The sequence below is a fragment of the Podarcis vaucheri genome (assembly GCF_965113315.1).
Source record: "Podarcis vaucheri genome assembly, chromosome: 6".
Classification (NCBI taxonomy): Eukaryota; Metazoa; Chordata; class Lepidosauria; order Squamata; family Lacertidae; genus Podarcis; species Podarcis vaucheri.
The window spans coordinates 35,320,086-35,345,563 of record NC_138764.1 but is presented as its reverse complement, the minus strand read 5'-3'; the positions used below and the strand labels follow the sequence as shown (position 1 = coordinate 35,345,563).

General features: G+C 47.8%; 1 protein-coding gene across 7 annotated transcripts in view; it reads right to left on the bottom strand.

The window, feature by feature from the left end:
- LOC309535175 (uncharacterized protein) overlaps positions 1-25,478 on the bottom strand; it is a 258,807-nt gene that overhangs the window by 58,852 nt on the left and 174,477 nt on the right. For all 7 annotated transcript variants that reach the window (XR_014221062.1, XR_014221063.1, XM_082228027.1 and 4 more), the window contains one exon: positions 12,290-12,495. Coding sequence is in view for 5 of the 7 variants with exons in the window: in XM_082228027.1 (XP_082084153.1) it covers positions 12,290-12,495 (206 nt within the window). In the remaining 2 variants the exon portion in view is untranslated. The remainder of the gene's footprint in view (positions 1-12,289; positions 12,496-25,478) is intronic.

The following is a 25,478-nucleotide window of genomic DNA, read 5'->3' as shown; positions in this document are numbered from 1 at the left end:
ACTATGCATTTACAGCCAGAGTTCCTACCACTCAACCTAACTTTCAGGCTAGTCAATTAATGCATTATTTACAAGTTCAGCGCTATTAAAAACAGATTCTTAATTTACTAATGATTTAGGAGCCCCCAGGCAATTTTCCAATTGGTATTTTATAGAGAAGTGGGGGGAAGGACACCCCCCCCCCAAACAACTGGAAAAGGGGAAAGAAATGTGCCAGTGATACTTTGGCCTAATTGTTTCATGACGGTTTCTTCTGTGATTTTCTGCTGCCTTTAATTATCCCCCCTTCTTTCCTTCCATTTTGTAGTTCATAGTTAATGCAGATGCTCATCCAGCACTGAAAAATGGAAAGTCCTAATTGAATATACATATTTTTAAAGCAAAATCAGACGCTCTAGAATGACTCAGTGTAACACTAAACCATGGAATGGTGTTAGGAAGATAAACCACTCTGAATCTCAGGTTCACAAATTCCTCTCTCCTCTATTGGAAGAATTTGGAAGCTGCCACAGATGTTAGACTAACCACAAATTATTGTTATGCCTAAATCCTAAAACTGTGGTAAGTCTTAACTATGGTTGAGTGTTTAGACCTTTTAACCTCCTCCTTAAATAAATTCAGACAAGACTCAAATTTTGGTTTGGTTTTTGGCAGAATTTAGGCCACAACTTTATTGATTACATCAAGTGAGCATAGGCTCTAGCTCCCTGCACCTCGGTCAGCCTAGGGTGAACACCTGGAACAGCGGAAAGCTGGGGTCAGGCTAGTCCACCACCCAGATGTCCCCCTGGACTCAGGCATGGGCACAAACCCTCCCAGGGTTGACCAAACCATTGAGTCCCTGGATTCCTTTAACGGAATACCCTTCACATAGGGATGGCGAGAGCGTTCTGCCATCCCTATCACCTGAACCAGAGCCTATCCGCAACCTTACAAGTTGTGACGATTTGCTACGCGGCAGGCAAAACCCAAATGGCAACAGCCAATCAGCCAAGTGGGGAAAATTCCTGCCGTACCCCTGTCCCAACGACAGATCACACATGATGGCATAGCAAGGTCAAGTGCAAGCCCTAAATATAGGGAGAGGTGGGTGGGTGTTCTGATGCACTGGCCCAAAGAGGAAGCTCAGGGTCATGTGTATGGGCATATATACGTCCCTCGATCCATTTGGCTAGTGTCCCATTGGCCTGATTAAACCCAGCATCAAGGGACCTTCCAATAGGGTGTTGTGGCTATCCAATCGTACCCACCCACAACAGAGGGTTGTTGCCAGGTCGCACCGCAACACGTGCCGTCTTTGAGGGAGGACACGATTTAGTGTAAAGAAGCCAGCTTCGTGAACAATTGTTTAAAACTGGTTTGTCTTTGCTAATGATAGTAAAGTCTGGGTAACTAGAGTTTACCTAGATTTGGATGTCCATAGCAATTTAGTCTAAGATGAAAGCAAAAGCTTCCAAATTTATGGCAGCACTGAAGGAGCAGTGGGGCGGGGCTCACTGGGGGTTCATCCTCATACACTGGTACCTTGGTTCTTGAACTTAATCCATTGCAGGAGTCTGCTCGACTCCCGAACTGTTCAAAAACCAAGGTGTGGCTTCCAATTGGCCGAGGAAGCTTCCTGCACTCAATTGGAAGCTGTGTCGGACGTTTGGCTTCCAAAATACGTTTGCAAACTGGAACACTTACTTCCAGGTTTGCAGCGTTCGGGAGCCGATTTGTTCGACAACTAAACTATTTGAGAAACAACGTACCACTTTAATGCTAAACATGATTTAGCATTATATGTGTGAACACGGCCAATATGCAGTAATACAAAACAGTGTGATTGACACTGTTATTCAGATGTATAGAATTATTTAGGGCTTGGCAACGTTTGGGGTGTCCTGGTTTTTACTTTTTGAAAGATGGCAACCCTGGAATTATTTAACCATTTTACAGTACAGAGCCAGCAGTGCAACAGATTAAAAAGGTTAGAAGTTAAGGAGAATTAAATATCATTAGCATTTTTGTGCTTTTGTGCAGCGCAAAAACAGCATTTCAAATACATATCTAAATTTCCGAAGGTTCGTTCCCAGAGTTCCCTGCTTCTTATTCTGTGCTTGACTTCCCCCTGTTCTTTGCTCAGACACTTCATTAAAGCCTAACCCTAGTACTTCTCCAGATCCCGAGCTCCCAAATTACAGCCACCTACAACAGAGAGTGGCCGGCATTAAAATGCTGACATTAAGTGTCTGAAGATAATTCATGTTAGTGACACTTATTTACAGGGCATACCTGCAATTTCACAGTAACGCAAATTAGTTTCAAACAGTAAATGTCAACATTTTAATGGTGACCATCACAGCTTCGAGATAATCGTGTCAGTGTGGGGCATGTTGATTTGAGATAAAGTGAAACTAACATGGATACATTTCACTCCTGAGGCGTAAGGAAAAGTGGCAAGGAGAATACTTTAAAGAAACTGAGGGACGGTGCCCATGAGCTTAAACTCCTGATGCCTTGTAATAGCTTTGGCTATAAGTTAAGCCTGCATTATATAGATGGAAATCAGAAGGATACAAAAGGGAAACTTGCCATAACTGTACCACATACCTCTAGCTCTCACTTTATGTAAGTTGTGTCCATTTCCATGAACTGCTGTGCACCAAGGTGGAAAACACTTCTCTACTCTGTAACAAATTAGACTTGTTTCATGTATGATGGTTTTCTTAAATGGCATCTGTGTCTCTGTAACTTGAATGTGCTGCATCCAGTGTACAGGGCTGGCTCAAGACATTTTGCTGCCTGAGGCAAAGGGCAAGAAGATATCCTTTCCCAGGACACATATGAGAAGCCAACAGGACTGGTAGTTGAATCTTACTCCACTACTGGTGAAAGGACAGTATCCTCTACTGTGCTTGAGGGCAGCAGGCTGGCATGGGGGGCACATGGCCACTCCCTGCACCTCAATATCTGCCGCCTGAAGCAGCTGCATCACTCTGCCTCATCGCAGGGCCGGCCCTGCCTCTGTGCATGTGTCTGTTTTCATTCATACATACAGCAGAGCATTGGCTGGTACATGCATATTTGACAAGGTATGTGCAATTGATGGGAATTTGTTGCTGAATAAAGTCACACAACAGGCAGCTGACAGAATCAGGTATATTCCATTGCATGAAAATGCCATTTCAGAATGACCTGGCCTGTTTCCCCCCATGATCTGTTTTGATAGCCAAAACTAATAATACACTAAATCATCTGTTAGACTTTCATAGTGACCTAACGTAAAAACAAAACCAAAAAAACAAAACCAAGCAAGTTCTGGATTTCACAGAGCCAACAAAACTAGGACAAAACGCAACACCCAGAAATACAAATGTGTTTGTAATTGGACTAGGCAGAACCATAAGGTTAGTTTTTTATAAGGAAAAGCTGTAAGACAAAGGGAAATATTGAACAAGGGAAATCTAGTTTAATAAGAATCATTTTTACTGCTGCTGATTAAACTGGGTTTTGCATTTCCTGTGTGTGAAAACTGAGCAAAAAGGCTGCATTTGGTTTAACAAATTTCCTCCCATTCTCCACACCCTATTTAAATATCCATACACAAGATTTTACAGACGAAAAGGCATTCTTGGTGTCACTACTGAAATAGCCCCTAGAGAGAAGCAGCCTTATCACTGAAATGCTGAAGTCCTGTTTAATTTTGGTGCTTTGGCAATATCAGTTTTTCCGTCTCTGAGGATTTCAGTCCCATTGGAAGCATATTGCCCCTCTAATGGAAGATAAAGGGTTCAATTTTCATACTCAGCAGCTTTGACTTGGCGAAACCACCCGGTGATTACGTCTTCTGAATGCACTCCCCACGTGATGACAGCCGATATCTACCAAATCAGGGAGCCTATTAATTCTCTAGGCTTTCCACCTGGCACAGTAAATGTCAGCCATCTCCAAAAGGATATGCATTCATAAGTGTCAGAGCTGCCCCCCAGTCCCAGCTCACATAGGACCAAGTCCGCCAGCGTTCACTTTATAAGAGTCTTTATTAAGTTACAGGTTCCATTTCCGAACTGCAGCGTGCAGCTCTACACCTTCTGCCCTAGGTCGGCGAAGACCCGTCTGAGTCCCCGCCTCTTGCACACCAGCTTAATACCCTAGCCTTGCTCCACCTCCTTCGCCTCTCCCTACGTCTCTGGGTCCTTCTGCCCCCCTGGGCCTCCTCCCTTCTACTCTCCTCTGACGCTGACCCCCCTGATCCTTCTGCCTCCTTGCGGCGGGCTTTGGGACCTGGCTCACTCTCCGGGCTGCTTACTGCTCCAGCTTCCGCTGCATTTGAACTTGGCGCGCGCGCCCAACTCTCTACTTTCCTCTTAACCGTTGCCTCGCTCTCTGAGGAGGGCGTGACCACCCCTGACTCGTGCCCTCCCTCCTGCTGACAGCCTCCGGAACCCGATGCCTGGCTACCTTCCTCCCTGCTGCTCTCAGTCTTGAGCGTGGGTCCCGACTTCCAGCTGCTGCCGCCCTCAGTTATGAGCGTGGGTCCCGACTTCCAGCTGCTACTCTCTGAATCTCCTCTGTTCCCTTCCTCCTGGGGTGTCCCCCCGGATCCCCCCCTTGCTCTGCTCACTGGGGCTCCCTTTTGGGAGTCCTCTGACTCACTGCTTAGGCTTGGAGATCTCGGGTCGTCATCATCACTCATTTTCCCTTCGGATTCCTCCCCCTCGCTCTCTGCTTCCTCCCTTCTCTGCGTCTCTGCTCCTGAACCCCTGACATCCATCCCCCCCTCGAAGCCCCCCCTTCCCCCCTCCCCGCTTTCAGGTGTGGGTGCTGGGTGCTCCATCATCACGGGAGGGAATGCCGGATACAGTTCGCTCCCCGTGGTTGGCCGCCAACTGAAGACCTCCGAGTCTTCCTCCTCGCGGTCGCCGACGTTGACCTGTTCCGCTTCCATCTCTGTACCGCCGTGCTCGAACCCAAGGTCCTCCCCGAACACGTCCATGTCAGTCTCTGCGTCGGTCGCTCGACCTGGCATCTCCAGCCACTTCCGGCGCCATTGCTCCTCCGGTCGATCGTCCCACCAATACGAGGTGTCTGACGCCGAACCCGCCGGCGATCCTTCTGGGGAACGGGTGCTCAGCGCGGGTTCCCCGTCTGAGTCGAATCCATGGAACGTGCTGGAAGAAAGTGTGGGCGTGAACAGCCAGTCGTCGAAGAAGCTCGCTGGCATGGGTCTGTGTGGGAAAAGGGCATGAAACTCGTCCTTGAGCAGGGGTTCCTCCAGAGCGTAGTCTGGCACCCAGCTATTGGCGCTGGCCCGGGTGCCCTCTCTGGCTAGGAGGTATTCGACTCCCTCTTCCCCCCATCTGGAGTCCAAAATCTCCGTGACCTCGTTGATGGGGTCTTGCTGCGTCACCCCTCGCGTCTCCGTCCGCTCCCGGAACGGACTCGGTGCCGTCCCTGGCTCCTGGAATCTGTGAGGTGCCTTGTAGGGAGTGAGCACCGACCTGTGGAACACCGGATGCATTCTGGAACCCTCCGGCAGCACCAGTCGGAAGGCTACCGGGTTGATCTGTGCTTCGACTTGGTACGGACCAATTTGCTTGTGCCCCAACTTCTTCTTGGCTAGTGACCTGGTCGGCACTGCGTGGGCTGCCAACCAGACCCAGTCTCCCACTTGGATCTCTTCGCCAACCCGCCTGTGCTTGTCAGCTTGCACCTTGTAGGCGTGCTTAGCTAGCTCCAGCTGCCGTCTGAGTTGATCGTGTACCGCCTGCAACTCTGACGCGAACGCGTCCGCCGTCTGTGGTTCTCCGTCCCCCACTCTCTCCCGTCCCGGGAAGGTTCTGGGATTCCTCCCATTGTTGGCGAAGAACGGCGTCACCCCTGTGGACACGTGCTTCGTGTTGTTGTAAGCGAACTCGGCGAGCGGCAGGTAATCCACCCAGGTCGCAGGTTGTTGATTGGCATAGCATCTCAGGTACTGCTGCATGATGGCATTGACCCTCTCTGCTTGCCCGTTGGTCTGCGGGTGTCTTGCTGATGCCAGATCGACCTTGACATTTAGAAAACTCATCAGCTTCTGCCAGAAATTCGAGACGAACTGGCGCCCGCGGTCGGACAGGATAGACCGCGGCAGACCATGCACTTTGAACACGTGATCTACGAACAGTTTGGCGGTTTGTTCCGCCGTGGCCACCTTCGCACACGGAATGAAATGTGCCATCTTGGTGAACAAGTCCACCACCACTAGTACAGCTGTCTTGCCTCTCGAGCTGGGTAGATCCGTAACAAAGTCCAGGGCCACCCTCTCCCACGGTTCAAACGGCGTTTGCAGCGGTTCCAGCAGTCCCGCCGGTGGTTTGTGCACCGGTTTGGCCCTCTGGCAGGTGTCGCACCTCGCAACGTAGTCTGCGACTTCCCCTCTCAGTCTGGGCCACCAAAAGTCCCTTGCGACTAATTCCACCGTTTTTTCCGTGCCAAAGTGCCCGGCCGTGGGTGCGTCGTGCAGCTGCTGCAGTACCCTGGCGCGAAGTTCGTCTCCCGGCACGTAGATGGCCCCTTTACGTAAGAGCAAGCCGTCTCGTATCTGGAACTCGTCGCCCTTCGCCGTGCCCTTGTGCACCTCTGCCATCTTCGCCTGCGCGAAGGAGTCGTCCTGCAACGCCCGCCGCACCGCATCCAGGTCTACTGTGGCTGAAGCGCACGCCCACGCTGTTGGCGCGAAGATGTGCATGGCTGCCGCTGGCGTCGCCTCTTCGAGGTATTGCGGTTTGCGGGACAGTGCATCCGCCATGACGTTGGTGTCGCCTGGGACGTACTCTATTCGGAAATTGAAGTCAGCAAAGAACTCCGCCCAACGTATCTGCCTCTGGTTCAGGAACTGAGCCGTGCGCCAGTGCTCCAGATTCTTGTGATCCGTGCAGACCTGCACCGTGTGCTTGGCGCCGATCAGGAAGTGCCTCCACGCCTTGAAAGCTGCATGAATGGCCAGCAACTCCCTGTCCCAGATGGTGTAGTTCTGCTCCGACTTGCTGAGCTTTCTGGAGTAGAACGCTCCCGGCCTCCAGACCCCCTGTGGGTCCCTTTGCAGCAGGACAGCTCCCACTGCTCTATCGGACGCGTCTGTCTCTACCCGCATCGGTCTGCTGGGGTCGATATGCAGCAGTTGCTCTTCCGACGCGAAGAGACGCTTGAGTGCTTGAAAGGACTGCTCCGCCTGCTCCGTCCAGATGAATTTCTTTTTCTTGGAGCTTAGCGTGTCCGTGATGGCCGCCGTCTGCATCGCGAACCCCTTGATAAACTTGCGATAGAAGTTGGCGAAGCCGACAAACCGCTGGACCTCCTTCCGGTTGCGCGGGCTCTTCCAATCCAACACCGCACGAACCTTGGCGCTGTCCATGGCTAGCCCCTTGTCCGACAACTTGTAACCCAAGAAATCCACCTCCGTCGTGTCGAACTGGCACTTCTCCAGTTTGGCGTACAGTCTATGCTGCTGCAGCCTCTTCAGCACCTCCCGAACATCTTGGTCATGGGCTTGCTGCGATTCGGAGAATATCAGGATGTCATCCAGAAAGCAGACGCACTTCTTGTAAAGGAGTCCCGCCAACACATGATGCATGAAAGCTTGGAAACAGTGAGAACCGTTTTGCAATCCAAACGGCATCACTCTGTATTCTTAGGTGCCCAGAGGCGTGAACATGGCTGTCTTCCACTCATCGCCCTCCCTCATGCGGATGAGATTGTACGCACCTCGCAGGTCCAACTTGGTGAACACGCGTCCCTTGCGCACCGTCGCTAGTAGGTCGTCAATCCTGGGCATGGGGAAATCAGAAGGCTTGGTCATCTTGTTTAAGAGGCGAAAATCCACCACCAGTCTTTTTTGGGGCGTGTCTTTCTTCTTCACGAAGAAAACAGGACTGCCCCCTACTGCCCTGGACTCCCGGATGAAACCGCGCTGCAAATTGTGATCTATGAACTGTTTGAGTTCCTGTAATTCGTCCTCAGACATGGAATACAGCTTCCCTTTCGGCAGCGTCGCCCCTGGTAGGAGGTCAATCTTGCAGTCATATTGCCTGTGCGGTGGTAGCTTGTCAGCCTCTTTCTCGCAGAAGACCTCCAGAAAGTCTGCGTATTTGTGGGGGACTGCTTGCAACGTTCCCAACTGCAGTTGTGATTCCTCCTCCTCTCCCTCCTGTCTGGGCAGGATGCAGTGTTCTGCGCAATAAGAGGAGCCGAAGATCAGCTGTCTCTGGTACCAAGCCAGTGTCGGACTGTGCCTGTCCAGCCAACTCATGCCCAACACAATGGGCGTGTCCGACAGTTGGGTGACATTAAAACTGATGACTTCCCTGTGGTTGCCAAGGCGCATCACCATCGGTGGCGTTTGCTTCACCACCTGCCCCCCTAGCAACTCTCTGCCATCCACTGTGACGACTTGCAGGGGCAGAGTGGCAGGCAGTAGCTGTATAGCGTGCTGCTCCACAAAATCCTGCGCTATAAAGTCTGCGTTGCTTCCAGAATCCACAGAAAGCGGCACTTCGATAGTGACACCATCGGGTAGCTGGAGAGATGCCGTGAGCTGCACTACTGGTTTGGGTGGGAGGGGGTCCGTGGGTTGCAAGATCGCTGGGGACTGCTTCACTGATGCGTCTGGCTGGGCCCCAGTGCCTCTGTCTCCAGCCAGACATCGTCGTTTCCCTGCTGTGGTTCTCCTTGCTGCGTTGCTGCAGTCACCATTGCTGAGGCTGCAGTGTGCTTGTGGAGCCTCCGGGGACACTCTTTCGCCAAATGGCCTGGATCCTCGCAGATGTAACACTTCCTGTTCCCTCTAGGAGGCTTCGCTTTCACTGCTGTCGGTGCTTGGGCTCTGGCTGCTGACTGAGCCCTTGCACCTCCAACCTCCATCGGTTCCCCTCCCCCTCCAGGCGGAGGTGTGGATTGCGCACGCGCTGCTTCTCTTGGAATGAAAGAGAAACTTCTCGCTGCTTCGCGCCCTCCACGTCCTTCATCTCTGCACCATGGACGTTCTTCCAGCCTCACCCCCACAGTCAGCGCCCTTTGGACCACCTCCTGCGTGCTTCGGGGCCTCTCCCCCCTTGCAATCTCATCCTTGACCGCAGAGCTTAGACCCTCCCAGAACAGGTCTCTGACAGGGGGCGAATCCCGGTCCCACTCTAAGGCACTGACCAGCGCAAAAAAGCGGGCGTGGTACTGCCGGACGCTTGCCCTCCCTTGTTTTAGTCCATGAATCTCCCGTCGGGCAAGATCCACATCAATAGTAGACAAAAAACACGCATCCATCGCTTTGATAAAGGCATCTGCATTCTGAAGCGCCGGATCTTTATCCCTCCACAAATTGCGTAGCCACGCTTTAGCATCCCCATGCAAATGGGATAGTATGAACCCCACTTTCTCTTCCTCATCTCTAAAGTCTTTTGCCAGCAGTTGCAGTGCGCACATTACGTCTGCTCGAAAATTGGGGTACTGTTGTAAATTCCCATCGAAGTGAGCCACAAGCCCTCCTGCTCTCCGTGCCAACCCAACCCCCTCCGGTCTGGGTCCTGGCTGCCCGTGTTTAACCCATGCTTCAAACCTGGCGTGGAGATCTCTGTAGGCGGCTGCCGCATCCTCCTCCCTCTTCTTGGATGCCAGTACCTCCGCGTTCAATTGGGTAACTGCCTGTTGCAGCGCTGCAACTGTCTCTGCTTCCGTCATCTCTGCTAACCGTCGTGAGCTTGCTCCCAAACACCGATCCCCTCCTCCAGCTGCCTCTCTCTCCGCTGCGAGATATCAGGTGTCCGAAGCTTTTGTGAGACGGGTCTTACTGTCAGAGCTGCCCCCCAGTCCCAGCTCACATAGGACCAAGTCCGCCAGCGTTCACTTTATAAGAGTCTTTATTAAGTTACAGGTTCCATTTCCGAACTGCAGCGTGCAGCTCTACACCTTCTGCCCTAGGTCGGCGAAGACCCGTCTGAGTCCCCGCCTCTTGCACACCAGCTTAATACCCTAGCCTTGCTCCACCTCCTTCGCCTCTCCCTACGTCTCTGGGTCCTTCTGCCCCCCTGGGCCTCCTCCCTTCTACTCTCCTCTGACGCTGACCCCCCTGATCCTTCTGCCTCCTTGCGGCGGGCTTTGGGACCTGGCTCACTCTCCGGGCTGCTTACTGCTCCAGCTTCCGCTGCATTTGAACTTGGCGCGCGCGCCCAACTCTCTACTTTCCTCTTAACCGTTGCCTCGCTCTCTGAGGAGGGCGTGACCACCCCTGACTCGTGCCCTCCCTCCTGCTGACAGCCTCCGGAACCCGATGCCTGGCTACCTTCCTCCCTGCTGCTCTCAGTCTTGAGCGTGGGTCCCGACTTCCAGCTGCTGCCGCCCTCAGTTATGAGCGTGGGTCCCGACTTCCAGCTGCTACTCTCTGAATCTCCTCTGTTCCCTTCCTCCTGGGGTGTCCCCCCGGATCCCCCCCTTGCTCTGCTCACTGGGGCTCCCTTTTGGGAGTCCTCTGACTCACTGCTTAGGCTTGGAGATCTCGGGTCGTCATCATCACTCATTTTCCCTTCGGATTCCTCCCCCTCGCTCTCTGCTTCCTCCCTTCTCTGCGTCTCTGCTCCTGAACCCCTGACAATAAGGCATACTCACCACATGAAAATGACATGAGAAAATGGCTTGTTAATGATGTCGTCACATCTAAAGTGGGAATCAGGCCCAAATAGAGGGATAAAACTCTTCGGTTAATATTCAACTAAATCATACTCAACGCAGGCCATTAAAATCCACGGATGCAATAAACTTAACAAGTCCATTAATTTCAACGGGTGTATTCCAGGTATGACTTAGCTGGATATCATCCACAAATAGGGAGGCTAACAATATTAATGATTAGGCAGGGGCAAGGCATTTTGCTGCCTGAGAGAGGGCAGCAAATAGTATTCCTCCCATCTCGCTATGTCAAGGTGCACATGAAAGTAATTTTGGCACCATAGGTAAAGGTAAAGGGACCCCTGACCATTAGGCCTAGTCGTGGCCGACTCTGGGGTTGTGGCGCTCATCTCGCTTTATTGGCCGAGGGAGCCGGCGTACAGCTTCTGGATCATGTGGCCAGCATGACTAAGCTGCTTCTGGCGAACCAGAGCAGCGCACGGAAATGCCGTTTACCTTCCCGCCGGAGTGGTGCCTATTTATCTACTTGTTCTTTGACTTTCGAACTGCTAGGTGGGCAGGAGCTGGGACCGAGCAACGGGAGCTCACCCCGTCATGGGGATTCGAACCACAGACCTTCTGATTGGCAAGTCCTAGGCTCTGTGGTTTAACCCACAAAGAAGAACTTCACAAGTGTTTCTTCCTTGTCCCTAATGGTAAATACTGTTGCTTAAATGAATGAATGAATGTAAATGGCATTTCCATGAGCTCTGGCACTCGTCACAGTGTCCCGTTGCACCAGAAGTGGTTTAGTCATGCTGACCACATGACCTGGAAAAGCTGTCAGTGAACAAACGCCACCTCCCTCGGCCTGAAAAGCGAGATGAGCGCCGCAACCCCATAGTCGCCTTTGACCGGACTTAACCATCCAGGGGTCCTGTACCTTCTACCGTTACCATAATAATAAATAAATAACAGTTTTTGCTGTCCTTTCATGACATTTGCTGTCAGAGGCAGCTGCCACACTCTTCCTAATGGAAGAACTGGCCTTGTAATTAGGCTTACAAGCAGCAGTACTCACTGTGCTTTAGAAATATAGGCCCCTGTTCTGTTCAAGCTGAAGAGCATATAACGGAAAAGTTTAGACACTGCAAACTAATTTTGCGTCTGTTCAACTTTGCAATTTCCGCTCTTGTCATATCTGTGTTTTGCATGCCATGGAATGGTGCTTCACTGTGCAACTGAATTAGTTTCACAGTGACTCAAAGGCATTAAAGGATGACTTTGAAATTCTAAGTCCTGACTGGGAGGGATTTTTAATTCCTTCCTTATAATGAAACCATTAACAACAATAACCAAAACTCCTTAACAGTTACACAACCCTGAAATATTATTCTCTCGACTTTGCTGGGTGGACCCAATTTGAGATCTCGGGTGGGGAGTTGAGTGCTTGGTTTGCATAACAAGCAAACAAACATGAGACAAGCACAGGCGTGCAACCTTAATGGTGCTTTGAAACATGAGGGTGAAGAGACCTGTGATTTAATCTAATGGCTGCATCTCTGCAGGGACGTTCTAAATGCCACCGAGTCTGAAAAAGCGCTAGAGCTAGCTCTGCTAGTTTGCGTGAGGGAAGCGACGGGAGGAAATTCAGACTCTTGTTTTCACTCACTTGGTCAGAAGTATCTCTGTGAGCGCTCCAAAGCAGACAGATGCGATGTGGAAAACAAGACTGGGAGGAGGATCCTTAAAGGCAATCATCATTTGATAGACCAGAAGTGGAATACTGATCATCGCAGCCAGGATTGTGCAGAAGACAAGCCACTTGTGCCATCGCAACAGCATGGCTCTCCAAGGCGATTTTTTCTCGAGCTGGTACTGCAGAGTGGGAGGTGGGCAGGGGAAACACATGGGAAAAGACACGAGAGGGGGAGAAAATGAGTAAAGGCAGTGAAATGATGAACATTAACTGCTAATAGTTTAGAACAGGGGGAAAAAAACCTAAGGAATGATTCACGTTGGACCATAAATATACGAAGAGGTGCTGAAAACTTGTTTGGTTTTCACAAAGGGGCTTAAACCAATATCCCCTTATTTGTTAGTCTCGAGCGAGGCGTTTATGGCAGGAGGACGCATTAAACCTTAACCTATGCCAGCACGCGAGATATTTGGGAGTTTTTAAGGATTAAGACAAGAGGCAATGCATACCATTTATGCAGAATGGCCTTGAACTACCTGCAACAGATTGAGATACAGTTATTGCATATTAGCGCTCTGAATCTTCATTCTGTCAGGAGCTAACGGGGAAGGCGCGTCATCCGAGATAAAGACTTAGAGGGCCCAATTCAGAGGCTGCTCTCAGGCCTTCATAAACCTGTCTTTGCCTTGAATAATTTCCATTTTATATCTGTATAAAATGGCTCGAATCTACACCCAGATTTCTGCTGAAATAAATTGGCATTATTTCACCACTGTAAATTCACAGAATGTTGCAAGACATACTACTACGAGGAGGCAATCATCATTCTTCAGGGCTCAGGAAGTGCTAAACTGGCCCAACAGTCTGGAAGGGAACGGGGAAGCAGTTCATAGGCAGCTGCCCTAGAGTAGGAGCAAAACAGGAACTCACAATGGGCTCTACTCTTTTGCTGTCAGCAGTGCTGAACAACTGATAACCAAAAGGCAGTTCTATGTTATCCTGAGCCCCATATGGAAAACAATTGCCTCCTAAATGGGAAGCTGGGTGCTAAATAGCTGCTTATATTGGGGTGGGAACCTTTTTCTTTTTTGAGCACTGCTCTCCTCTTGGGATAGGTTGAGCTGGGCTGGATCTAGTCACATCAAAGAAGCGTTTCTGTTATGTACTGAAGTTCTCACCCTGGGCCAGCAGGGGGATACTGTAGATAGTTATGCAAATGAAGGATCGAAAGTGACGTTCAGTGATTGGCTAGTTACAGAAAATGGTTACTGTTGCATTCTAGTGGAGCTCTATATAAGCAGGCTGACTGAGCTCCTCAGTTCAGTTCTGTTCCAGCTTACAAATAAAGAGCTGCTTTGGAAGAATCGCTGTGTTGTCTGATATGTTTGCCCACAACTTAACAGTTTCAGTCAAGCGTGTTGTAAACTCATACAGGGAAATCCGGTTGGGAAAGATGGGACTCCACAGCGCCATCTGGTGTCACAGTGTTATACTGCATACACAGCTCATGCAAAACACTTTTTCTTTACCAATCTAGATGAGTCCCTGGAGTCAGTGGTGGATATTGACAATGTATGGAGGGGCATCTCTCTGTCTTTGTCCCTGTTTCTCCTCCTCGCCAACCTGCATGGGATTACAGCATGTCCCACAAGTTGCCAAACCCTAGCAGGAAGTGGTTGGAGCCTTACTTCCTCTTGGAAAGTGGCACCTGAGTGGAGGAACCTAAGCCAAGTCAGGGACATAACAGTGAAGTACTGTGTAAGGTTAGAGGGAGCATCATGCTAGAGGTAATCAGGTGTGTTCAATAGGATGGTACACAGCACTTCATAAGACTACTTTTGAAGCTCCAACTTCTGCCTGGAGACCTTAATAAGCACATTTGTGTTTCGGTGTTTCTCTGAGTTACCTTGCCATTTGAAGGTATCCTGCCTGGTACAGCAGGCAGTTCCTCCAAGGAACCTTCCACTGTGAAGTCCCAGGGAGCCCTGTATCCACTTACAGCTTCACAAGTCCCTCCTAATGTAGAATTAGAAAGCTCCAACAATAAATTAGGGCTCTTTGCAGATGACCTAATTGTCACAACACCAGGCCCCAAAGCACAGCAACCTCCCTAATCAGAGAACTCAACACATTTGCAATGGTGTCGGGCCTACAGGTAACTTTTGCAAAGTCAGAAGCTATGTGCTTCAACACCCCTCCTCACACCCAAAAATAACTCAATAATGTCACCAAAATAAAACTTTGCCAAACCAAGTTCAGATACCTAGGAGTACAAATAACCAGAAACCTCAATAAATTGTACCTCCACAACTACAAGCCCCTGTGGCAACAAATTAACAAAGATCTAAAGAGATGGAACAACATGAATTTCACTCTCTCAGACAAAATAGCCATGATCAAAATGACCACCCTCCCAAAACTACCCTACTTATTCCAAACCCTCCCAATCTGGAGTCCCCCAACCCAACTCCGCAGATGGCAGAGAAAACTACTTTCTTTTATCTTCTCACATAAAAAACAAAGAATAAGCCCCAAATACCTGCACCTCCCCATCTCAGAAGGAGGATGGGAAATCCCCAACATAGAAGCATATTACATTGCCAATCAAATATGCCATATAATCCCATATATACTAAAAGATGAGACAAAACAATGGACACAATTGAAAATACCTGCACCACAGCATACCTATTCCTTCCAAACAAACTAAGGAAAATTCCCCCGACACTTCACAGGTACACACAGACCATGCTCAAAGCATGGAAAACAGAAATAGGCAAACTATCCCCAACCCCATTCCCACTAATTCCCCTGGAGTACCACCCATTATTCCACCATGCATCACAAAACCTCCAGATAAAAACCTGGCAAACCAAAGGCTTTATATCGCCTAATAGACTATAAAAAGAACAAACATGATCACCACAGCCAATCAAAAACAAAACAACCACACCCTAGGCCAACCCCAACCCCTCTCACCAACAAAGGAACACAAGTGAATAGCAGAGAACTTGCACAAGCAACGCTGACACAAAACCCCACATATATTAAGTAAAATAGAAACATCGCCACCTGACCCCACCCCCACTCACCTTTCCCCCCTCCAACTCTTTCCCCCTTTTCTTCCTAATGTCTCAACAAATGAAACTGATCTGTAAAAAATGTTGCTTGAAAAAAGAGAGAGACATTGCACATACTTTTGTAAACCAAGAAAAACTTTAATAAAAATACATATATATTTTTTTAAAAAATAAAGCTCCAACAATTTGGAATTTTCTCCTAATGTTGCTTAAATTTCTACTCATCACCTTGCTAGTCGTGAAACATAGTTCTGGACAATAAAAGCCAGCCAAGTGCCATTAAAATGTGTACAGTCGCTCATTCTTTGGCAAATCTTCAGAGGAAGGGAGCATCAAAGTTATTGAGCCAGCTTTCACTGACATGTTTTCCAATGGGCTGATATGTTCAAGAAGTACCACCTTGGTGTGAAAGACTGATGCGATCAAATGGTACCTTATTGTGCATGGAGTTTGAAGGAGGAAAAGTACCAGAAGAAAGTCTGAAGTTCTTAGAAAATTTGATGACTGTGGATGCCCGTAGGAGGTACAGTTCAGGAAGGTCAAGTACATTGTCGTGCCCACTTGCCTTGTCATTTCCTTTGAAACTTTAAAAAGCAAAGGGCTAACCGCAAATGAGAGGATCTTTGTGATCCAGGCATGCTATGTATCCTTTGTCTCTACTGATTGTTCCGAAGTTTCAAACGGATATTTCAAAAGCACATTTCAGTCTGGAGACCATTTAACATTTAAACAGGTAGACCTTGCCTTGAATGAGTACCACCAAACCCTGTCCCTTGTTTTGTTTTTTGTTGTTGCTATGTGATTGTAAAAAATAGCAATGCATTGAGAAATGTCACCAAATAAGAGCCTTCTGGAAAACAGAACATTTAGCTCTTGCAAGCTTACTATTCTATGCTGTTGTTGCAAATTACAGTAGTTCATATCTGCGCTCCTGATAGGTTATGTGACTCACACACTGCGATTACAGAAAAATACCTGTGGGGTGAAATATCCATAACCCATGGTTAAGATTAAACATGGGTTGCAGGTAATCGGTGTTTAAAGTACATTTAACTTGAGCGCAGTACGGTTGGTACAGACAGCCCATGAAAATAAATACTAATATCTATTGTACAAAGTGAAAAAACTAGCATACAACTTCAATCAGGTGGAACAAAAGTGCCGTGCTATGCCCCACACGCAGAGTTTGTTAAGCCCAACAGATCAAATGCTCACAAAACAAGGGAGTCTTTCATTGCAGAAGCACCATGACTTACGCTTCGTTTTTAAAAAAATAAAAAATAAAATATGCTGCCTGGTGACTTAAGGAGAAGTGTAACTGATGCCTTCAGCTGAAGAAGCGTCACAGCAATTGTTCCACAGCACCTCGCATCCACAGAGAAATCCGTTGGCTACCTTTGCAACACTTCAGAAAGCTCCCCTGGTCTCCAGATGCAGCCTTTAAATGCTGCAAGTTGGTATGCGCTTATTTTGGAGTAAATCTCAGTGAACACAATGTGAGCTACTTCTGAAGAAACGTGTGCAATATGGGACTACAGTGGTACCTCAGGTTACATACGCTTCAGGTTGCAGACTCCGCTAACCCAGAAATAGTGCTTCAGGTTAAGAACTTTGCTTCAGGATGAGAACAGAAATCGTACTCTGGCGGCGCGGCGGCAGCAGGAGGCCCCATTAGCTAAAGTGGTGCTTCAGGTTAAGAACAATTTCAGGTTAAGTATGGACCTCCAGAACGAATTAAGTACTTAACCTGAGGTACCACTGTATTGGCCTTTCAGCACAGTGGGTGATGCATTCGGTGAGATGGGATGAGCAGGTAGCACTTGGCTGATGCTGAGTGGCAGCCAAGGGGGTGGACAGTCTCCCTTCTTTTAACACATAGAAAACATAAGGAGCCGCCTTATAGAGCCTCACATCAATGGTCCATCAGTCTCAATGGTCCATCAGTCTACATTGGCCGATAATAGTTTTCCATGATTTTTTCACTTGACCTGAATTATGCCAGATATCAAACCTGGGTTTTTTGGCATGCAAAGCACACCTTCTCCGCCGCTGAGCTACAACCCTTCTCTCTTGCTACTATTTCTTCTTCTTTGGTGATCACTCATAGCCGATTAAGATGAGGCTGTAAGTGACTGTGGAGGCCAATTCTGGATCCACACGTCCTTCCACAGTGGGGGCATTGGTTTCCAGGTGGGAGTTGATCACGGTGTAGATTTGCCAAGCGTGCCTTCCTCTTAGCACGTTTCTCCCTTGTGCCCTGAGTTTGAGTGTCTTCAAAGCCCATGACACCTTTGATAATGGCTGTTCTCCAATTAGAGCGCTCGCAGGCAAGTGTTTGTGGTTCGAGGACCCGATCCCCACATAGTGGAATGAAAACACACGGACACATGATATAAGGTTAATGAGCAAGAAAAGGCCACAACTTTATTGATTACAGCAAGTGAAAAGGTATTGGCTTAGGCATTGGATTACGTCAGCTGACTCCACCCACTCGGAGAGGGGTGAGTCTAGAGAGGGGGGTTTATTCACCAGTAGGTGGAGCCTGTTGATGCTAATCCAACTATAAGCTCTCCCCTGATGTCACCGAGGGTCGTGCCATGGCCTCCTGCCACGCAGGCATCGGACAGAATACACGACCGCCGGATTCCTTTAACGGAATACCCAAAAATTGAAGGCATAGGCGATGGCCACACCTAGCCCTTCCACACACCACAAAACATTATTCCAATGCCTAACCGCCACCTGAGCCCAAAAGGCTCGCCGTCAATACCCTCACTGCTGCAACCAATCCCTGATGCTGCTGCTGATGCTACCTAACCAAATGTCATTCCCTTTGTCTGAAAGATGAACCCCATCATTACGGTATAAGGCCTGATCGCCAATCCAGATACAGTCATGAGAAATGACTCGGCCATTCATAAAGCGCACCCAACGGGCTATTGCACGATTCAAGAGTTTCCTGGATTTTTCAATGGCCATACAGTTCTGCACACCGCGCCAAACAATTCTCTTTAGGAAGGAGGACCAGAACACCGTTGTTCTGGGACACAAGGCAGCAATCTCATCAAGATTTCTTTTTATATTCCACGACAAGTCCGCACTTCTTCTGCTAACAAGGTCATTTTCCCTCAATTGAAGGATAAGGATGTCAGGAGGGCCAGACGCGGCAACTCTCTCTCTCAGCAATGGCATAAGCTCCTCCCAACGCATGCCTCGCCTTGAAAACCAGGAAACTCGCACTCCAGGTGGCAAACCAAGATTAGGGATGAGGCCGCAGCAAGCAGACCGTACGCGGGCCCAATGGACTATACTGTGGCCGCAGATCCAAACACTTTTCCTGAGAACGGCTGAGAATAAAGGAAAGAGAAAGATGGGTAAGTAGAGGCAATGCAGCGGAGCGCATTCTAGTGAATGTAACCTTTATAAGCATCGGATTTCCACTGGCCCATTTCTTTGATCCTATCCGCCGGCAGACCCAAGCGCACAGCTGTTGTGGTAGCGCCAATCCTGAATGAGTGTGCAGCATAATCCTGGGAAGATAAACCACAGGCATCAATAGCTTTGCGGAGCACCCTTGTGAATTGGTGTCTCAACAAAGGTGACCCATCCTCGTGAACCAGGAGCGGGCCAGGACCGGGTGGTCTGAAATAAAGGTACCGTCTAGTGTCCTTGAACGGGCATGGGCCCTGCTGCACTGAAGCTGTAAGTTTTATGAGGGAACCCCTACCTGCCTGATCCGTTTTGGATTGATGTATCCGCACAGTCAACTCCATGAGGAGGCTGCGCGTTGACCCACTTGCGTTAACCTCGGCTACCACTTCACCAACCCTCAAGGCGCCAAAGAAGGCGATCGCATATGCTGTGGAAAAGAGGCAGGCCTCGAACTTGGCCCAGCAGATTGACCTAAGCTTTGTGCGTATCTGAGATAGCAGCCCATAAGAAATTGGCTTACGGCCTTCGGCTCTAGGGGGTTGTAGCCTGCCCCAACCCTCAATAGCTCTGCGGATCAGGAAGTCACTGCACGGGTCAGAGGAAAACATGGCTTTAGCAAAGAAGCTGATGGCGGCTACGTGTATCTTTAAAGTTTTGGGGGCCCGTCCCAAATCGTCAAGATGGGAAAGGTATTGCAGAACGTCATCCGTGGTGGGTGGCACGCTAGGCGAAAGCCCCAATATCCCTGACCTGAAGCCCATGAAACGCACCACGCTTTTTTGTAAGATCTGAGGGTGGAGGGTGCGACAGATGCTAATACTCCCTTAATCACTTTGCGTCTCCAAGGTTCCACAGGTGCTCCGGAAAGGGTTCGGGCAACAGTTGAGCTCCAGGTGCTAGCAACCGGAAGCGAGACATCTGAAAGCGAGACCCTTAGGGTAAGAAAGGTTGTGGATTAATCTGAACTCACCATGGGTCTTTTTGGGTACAATACCAAGGGGCGAGATGTGCAGGTTTGGGATAGGGGGGTGTACGAATGGACCAGCCACCCTCCCTGCAGCCACTTCCTTAGCTATTTTCTTTTCTGCAACCTCAAGCCTTTCCCTTACTGACATCTGGTTAAGGGAATGCTTTGCAATTAAAGAGTCGGTTACTGGTATTCTGAAACCCTCTGACAAAACCCTTCCAAGGAAAGGATGCTGCGCTTTCATCTGGATAGCTAGACAAGAGGTTGCGGAGAGGAGGGAGCTGGATCAGTGAAAATGCTAGACCCGGAGGGTTCCTATCGTCTGTTCCCTGCTTGGGGGGCTCCTCTGGAGCTAGAATGGTGGAACCCCCGACCTCCCTGAAAGGGCTGCTTCTCTTTGTAACACCTCGGCTGGGTGTACCCCTGCACACCTTTCGCACTCGTGCGGATACTTACAAGACTGCCTTTGGCATGACCCCTTATTGAATTCCCAACACACCTTGCGCTTTGGCTCCCTTCTTAAGTCCGGCTTACCCATGTGATAAGAATCTAATGGCTTCTGCTTCTCAACTCGCGATGGGATGACGAAGAGTGAGGGCCGCGTGGCTGGCGCAGCAGCGATTTACGCTGCCGTCCACGCCCCTTCGGAGGCACCTGGTTGGGTGCCTGCCCATGGGCGTGGTGTGCCAGCCAGGTGAGAGGAGGCAAGGGGGCTAACACCCCCTGCTTGAGGCGGGAACCGGCTCCCGCCCACAACCACTCCCCTCATTTGCAGGAGGAGAGTCTTTGCTTTTAGGTCTCTGTGCACTAATACGTTGTAACAGTGAAGAATGGGTGTTAGTTGCCAAATCCAGTTCTTGCATGAGATTCTAACCCATTTACAAATGGATCTGTTTTTTAGGGATGTTTTTCAACACACTTCTCTGTGTGGGTCTTTAGTTATAATAGATCTATTAAGCTTAAATATGAGGGAGAACTAACAACTGTTTAATCTGGATCTAAAAATTGCAGAGCAGAAAAATATATAAGTTAAAACCTGTTTGCTGTCCTCCAGTTACTGTTATTATTTTGGTCTACATCTAATTCAGGCTATTTTTTATTTTGTTTTTATTTATGCATTTCCCAGTTTTCGTTATACACCTCATACATTTTCCATTTTACAATATTTCCATGCAGACTTCTCAACCTACCCATCAGTGACATTCTAAAAAACACCCACGGCCCTCAAATTTGCTGCATCTCCATGAATTTCTCCACCCTAGTTTCCTCTCTTCAGTTCCTTTATTTTGTCAACTGCTGTTCAATGGTTCACCCCTACTTTCAAATTAATCTTAATGCCATATCTTTTTGAACATTCTCCAAGGTGCCCCTTGTTTTCCTCTCCTCCTAATTCCTTATTTTAGCTGTCATACTCGCTAATTCTACGAATGCTATTAGTTTATACAACCATTGGTCTTTTGTTGGAATGGCTTCTTTTTCCCAGTTCCTTGCATAAACCATTCTTGCGGTTGCTGTTGCATACAAAAACAAATTGTGTATTTTCTTTGGTATCTCCTCTCCTATTGTAGCCAGTAGGAAGGCTTCAGGGTTTGTTTGTTTTTGAAATGTGAGTTTACATGTTTGGTTTTTTTTAAAAAAATAATTCATACACCATCTCCCAGAATTTCATGGCATGGCCACCATGTATGTACTAGAGGCCTCAGCTTCTAGGCAATTCCAACATAGTTTTGATCCTCTCTTATACATTTTAGAGAGTTTGCTGGGTGTCAGATACCACCAAGAAGCCATCTTAAATATATTCTCCTTAATCAAATAGCAAGCCAAAAAAATTATCGTTCTCTTCCCTGACTTCTCCCACACCAAGAATTCAACATTACATATAAATCTGATGCCCAGTGTATCATCTAATTCAGCCTAACAGCAAAACCCTATGTGTTTTCGCTCAGAAGCAAGTCATGCTAAGTTCCAGTGGGGATTATTCTATAGTCGCCGTGTTTAGGATTACAGCCTAAATCAAAATTAACCAAGAGGAGAAACATAAAGGTCAAGACTCTATAAACTTGTAGCCGGGCTCTGTAACCTGGCACCTAGACGCACACATTTTTGCTTTGTAACATTTTGTATGTGTTTTTAAGAGCAGCGCCTGAAGCCCAGCTCTCCTGAGCAACCCTACAGTTACATGTCCGTCTCTAAGTGCTTGTTTGATGGAGGAAAAACAACTTCGGCAGGTTTCAAAGGGTTTACGGAAAACAACATGGGACTGGAGAACCACCAGATGAAATATCACGAGTAGGATTTCCACTAGGTATAAAGTGACGTTGTTATGCCCGAGGAGAATGCAAACCCCATTAAAATGTCCTTTGAAGACATTGTCAGCAAATTTGTACTGTGCCGCCACAGTCTTTCAGTACATCCTAATTTGGACACTTCTAAATGTGACTTCTCATTTCACTTCCGCCTGCACTTTTCTGCTTGGTGCTGTTCTGCGCATGGGTGCCATTAAGATCTGCAAACAGTCAGATATCGCTGTTCAGGTGAATTGGCTTGGATTATACGAAGCTTTCCATTCAGGTTTTTATTTTTTATTTTATGCCTCGTGGACTGTTTTGCTGCACTGGAAGAGTCGCGACCCTCTCTCTTTCGACATTTGGACACAATTTATGCTGTCTATTTTACCCTTGGCGAGACTCGCGGCTGGTCTGCAAGATACCCCCATATCGGTTTTATGATAAATGAATGCCTTCGTTAAAATATCTTGGTCCCACTACAGTAAACGATACACTGGCTCCGAGGACAGAAGAGCTTCTATTAGATGCTGCTTTTACCCAGCCTTTTCTGCTTTAACCAACCTCCCCACCCTCTCCATTACGTTCTTTGTTCTACTTTTGATATTCCTTTCCCCCTTTTTCTATCTCAGCTTATATTGTGATCTTATCAACTGTCAGTTGATGTGGGGCTCGTGTTTCTAGGGATTCTCATTTCCCGTTTGGCTTGTTCTACAGATAATTTGTCGTAATCTTTCGGTATACTTGGAAAGGTACCGAAGTGCTGTCCTCCTGTCCCAAAGGCAGTGTTCCACAAAACAATAAAATAAGAGTTAGGCCACTTTGATTTTTTATAGAAATTCTACCCGCTCTTTCATCTTCTGCCTGTGCATTTGGGAATCTCTGCAATCAGCGTCACACAAACCTGGTTAAAGTTTTCAGGGGTTCCCTGAGTCTGGAGAGAGGGGGAGAGTGCTGAATATCAACAGAAAATGAGTCTGACAAGATGGGGCTCACAGACACCAAGAAATGACAATTGACCAGGGATACATGAGTCAGTTTACCATGGGCCCAAATCCATTTCACATGGTGTTATTCATAAATCTGTCCAGTCCTGTCTCCATGCTGTTCTTTGATTTTTAAATTTAAAAACCTGCATGAAAATTTATTATTCAAGAATGTGTTTGAATATATATTTACTGTAGACATTTCTAAATGTAGTAGTAGTAGTAGTAGTAGTAGTAATAATAATAATAATAATAATAATAATAATAATAATAATAATATAGTATTGACTACTGGGAAGGGGATTTGTAGTGGCTGCCAAGAACATCTGTAATTTTAGACTTGTTCACATTTGGCACAGGTACAAGCTCTGTCTACACAGGTGTGAGTGCTTGTGTGAAAGAGCATACAATTTTTTTTGTTTGTACAGCTCGGCTGTTGTGCACCCTGGGACACAAACTGTATACTCATTGAATACAGTGTGTGAACACCTGCAATAAGGCAAGGCGCATATGTGATAAAATGGAGAGGAGTTGAAGCTCAACTTGCACAGGGAGGGATAGATTTCCTGTAATAGAGAGGAACACACACACACACACACACACACACACACACACACACATTTGTTGAATGCGATCCATATTTATGTTTATGTATACATGTAATAAAATCCAATATAAAGGCGGCACAAATAAGCTCTGACAACAGAGAAAGCATTTTGTGCTGTCAGTTACTTCATTTTCCGTAGTATATAGAGGTGGGATTTCTAGGTAATATGCTTTATTTTATTTTTTTTAAAGGATTTAAATATCAAAGTGTGCCCATGTATGACCCCAGCTGCATGAAATGCTATTTTGGGGCTGTTCATATAGGACATCTTCAGTCCTTAAACTGATATTCAACCAAGTGTTGAAAAGGCTAATATGGGAACCAACCCTAGAAGCAGGGGCAGCTCTTTATTTTGCCCATAAATGGAACAACATGCACACTTTGTTACAGACTGCGATCTTGGGATCATACGCAACAGTGTGCACCAGACCCTTGATGCTTGCAAGCTCTGACCCGAGTGGATGTTTCTCTTGTCTTTGTAACTCTGCAAGAATGTCTGAGCCTGATTAGCAATTATGCATGATAGCCTATCAAGTAATTAAATTATATACACATTTCTTCTGGTATGGAAGAATGCTCATGTTTCACAGGATGTCTGCAAGAAAAGAAGTCTGTTTATGTTGTGCAGTTTCTCCCCCTACACAATTCCTGCTGGTGAAGTGATCACAGAGAAAACCTCCTTTGACTCCTTATAATTCCAGCAGACCCCATTTCTAGAGAATTTGTGGTTCTCTTTGCCTTCAGACAGAAGATTGCTCTGATATTTTTTATTTTAAATTGTGATCAGACCGGTATGACTCAACTGATCCGTGAGGACATTCATTCATATTTCAGCTTGTGGGAAAGAAAAACAAGCAAACCACCTCTCTCTTGGTCATGTTAGGAATGTTACTCTTTTTGCAAAGAACTCACTAAAAGGTAAAGGGACCCCTGACCATTAGGTCCAGTCGTGGCAGACTCTGGGGTTGCAGCACTCATCTCGCTTTATTGGCCGAGGGAGTCGGCGTACAGCTTCTGGGTCATGTGGCCAGCATGACTAAGCTGCTTCTGGCAAACCAGAGCAGCGCACGGAAACACCATTTACCTTCCCGCCGGAGTGGTGCCTATTTATCTACTTGTTCTTTGACTTTCGAACTGCTAGGTTGGCAGGAGCAGGGACCGAGCAATGGGAGTTCACCCCGTCACGGGGATTCGAACCACAGACCTTCTGATTGGCAAGTCCTAGGCTCTGTGGTTTAATCCACAGCGCCACCCGTCACTAGCACCCACTTATTTCGTCTCACACGATAGCTGGGTGTATTTTTTGTGCCATATACTTTTGGCCAAGCAAGCTGATGAAACGCTCGCCTTGCAATTCAGTTTTGTTCCAAATCTTACAAGTTATGGAGCGGTCAAGGCAGAACCCAAAAAGCCATAGGAAGGTATGGCAAGCAGATATTTCTGCATTACAAATCCCATCATCCTTTGCGATTGGTCATGCTGGCTGGAGCTGATGGGAGTAGAAGAGTCCAACAACATTGACAGGGTTGCAAGTTTCCCATTTCTGTCCTAAAGAAAGAATAGGCAGAAGGGACAAGGAAAGCAAAAGTGAAGGGCATGAGAAGGCCATAGACCAAAAGAAGGAGGCTTGGGGGGGATCACTGAGGATTAGGAATTTGGCGAGGGAGTGAAATGAGAAAGGGAGCTTGGGGGAAGTCTGAGAGGAGAAAGAAAACAGAACAGAGAGAATATAGCTACATTTGCAGCTTCTGGGGACTGGGGAGAAAATTTGAATCAGTTTGCATTTAAAAGCAATATTACTCAAC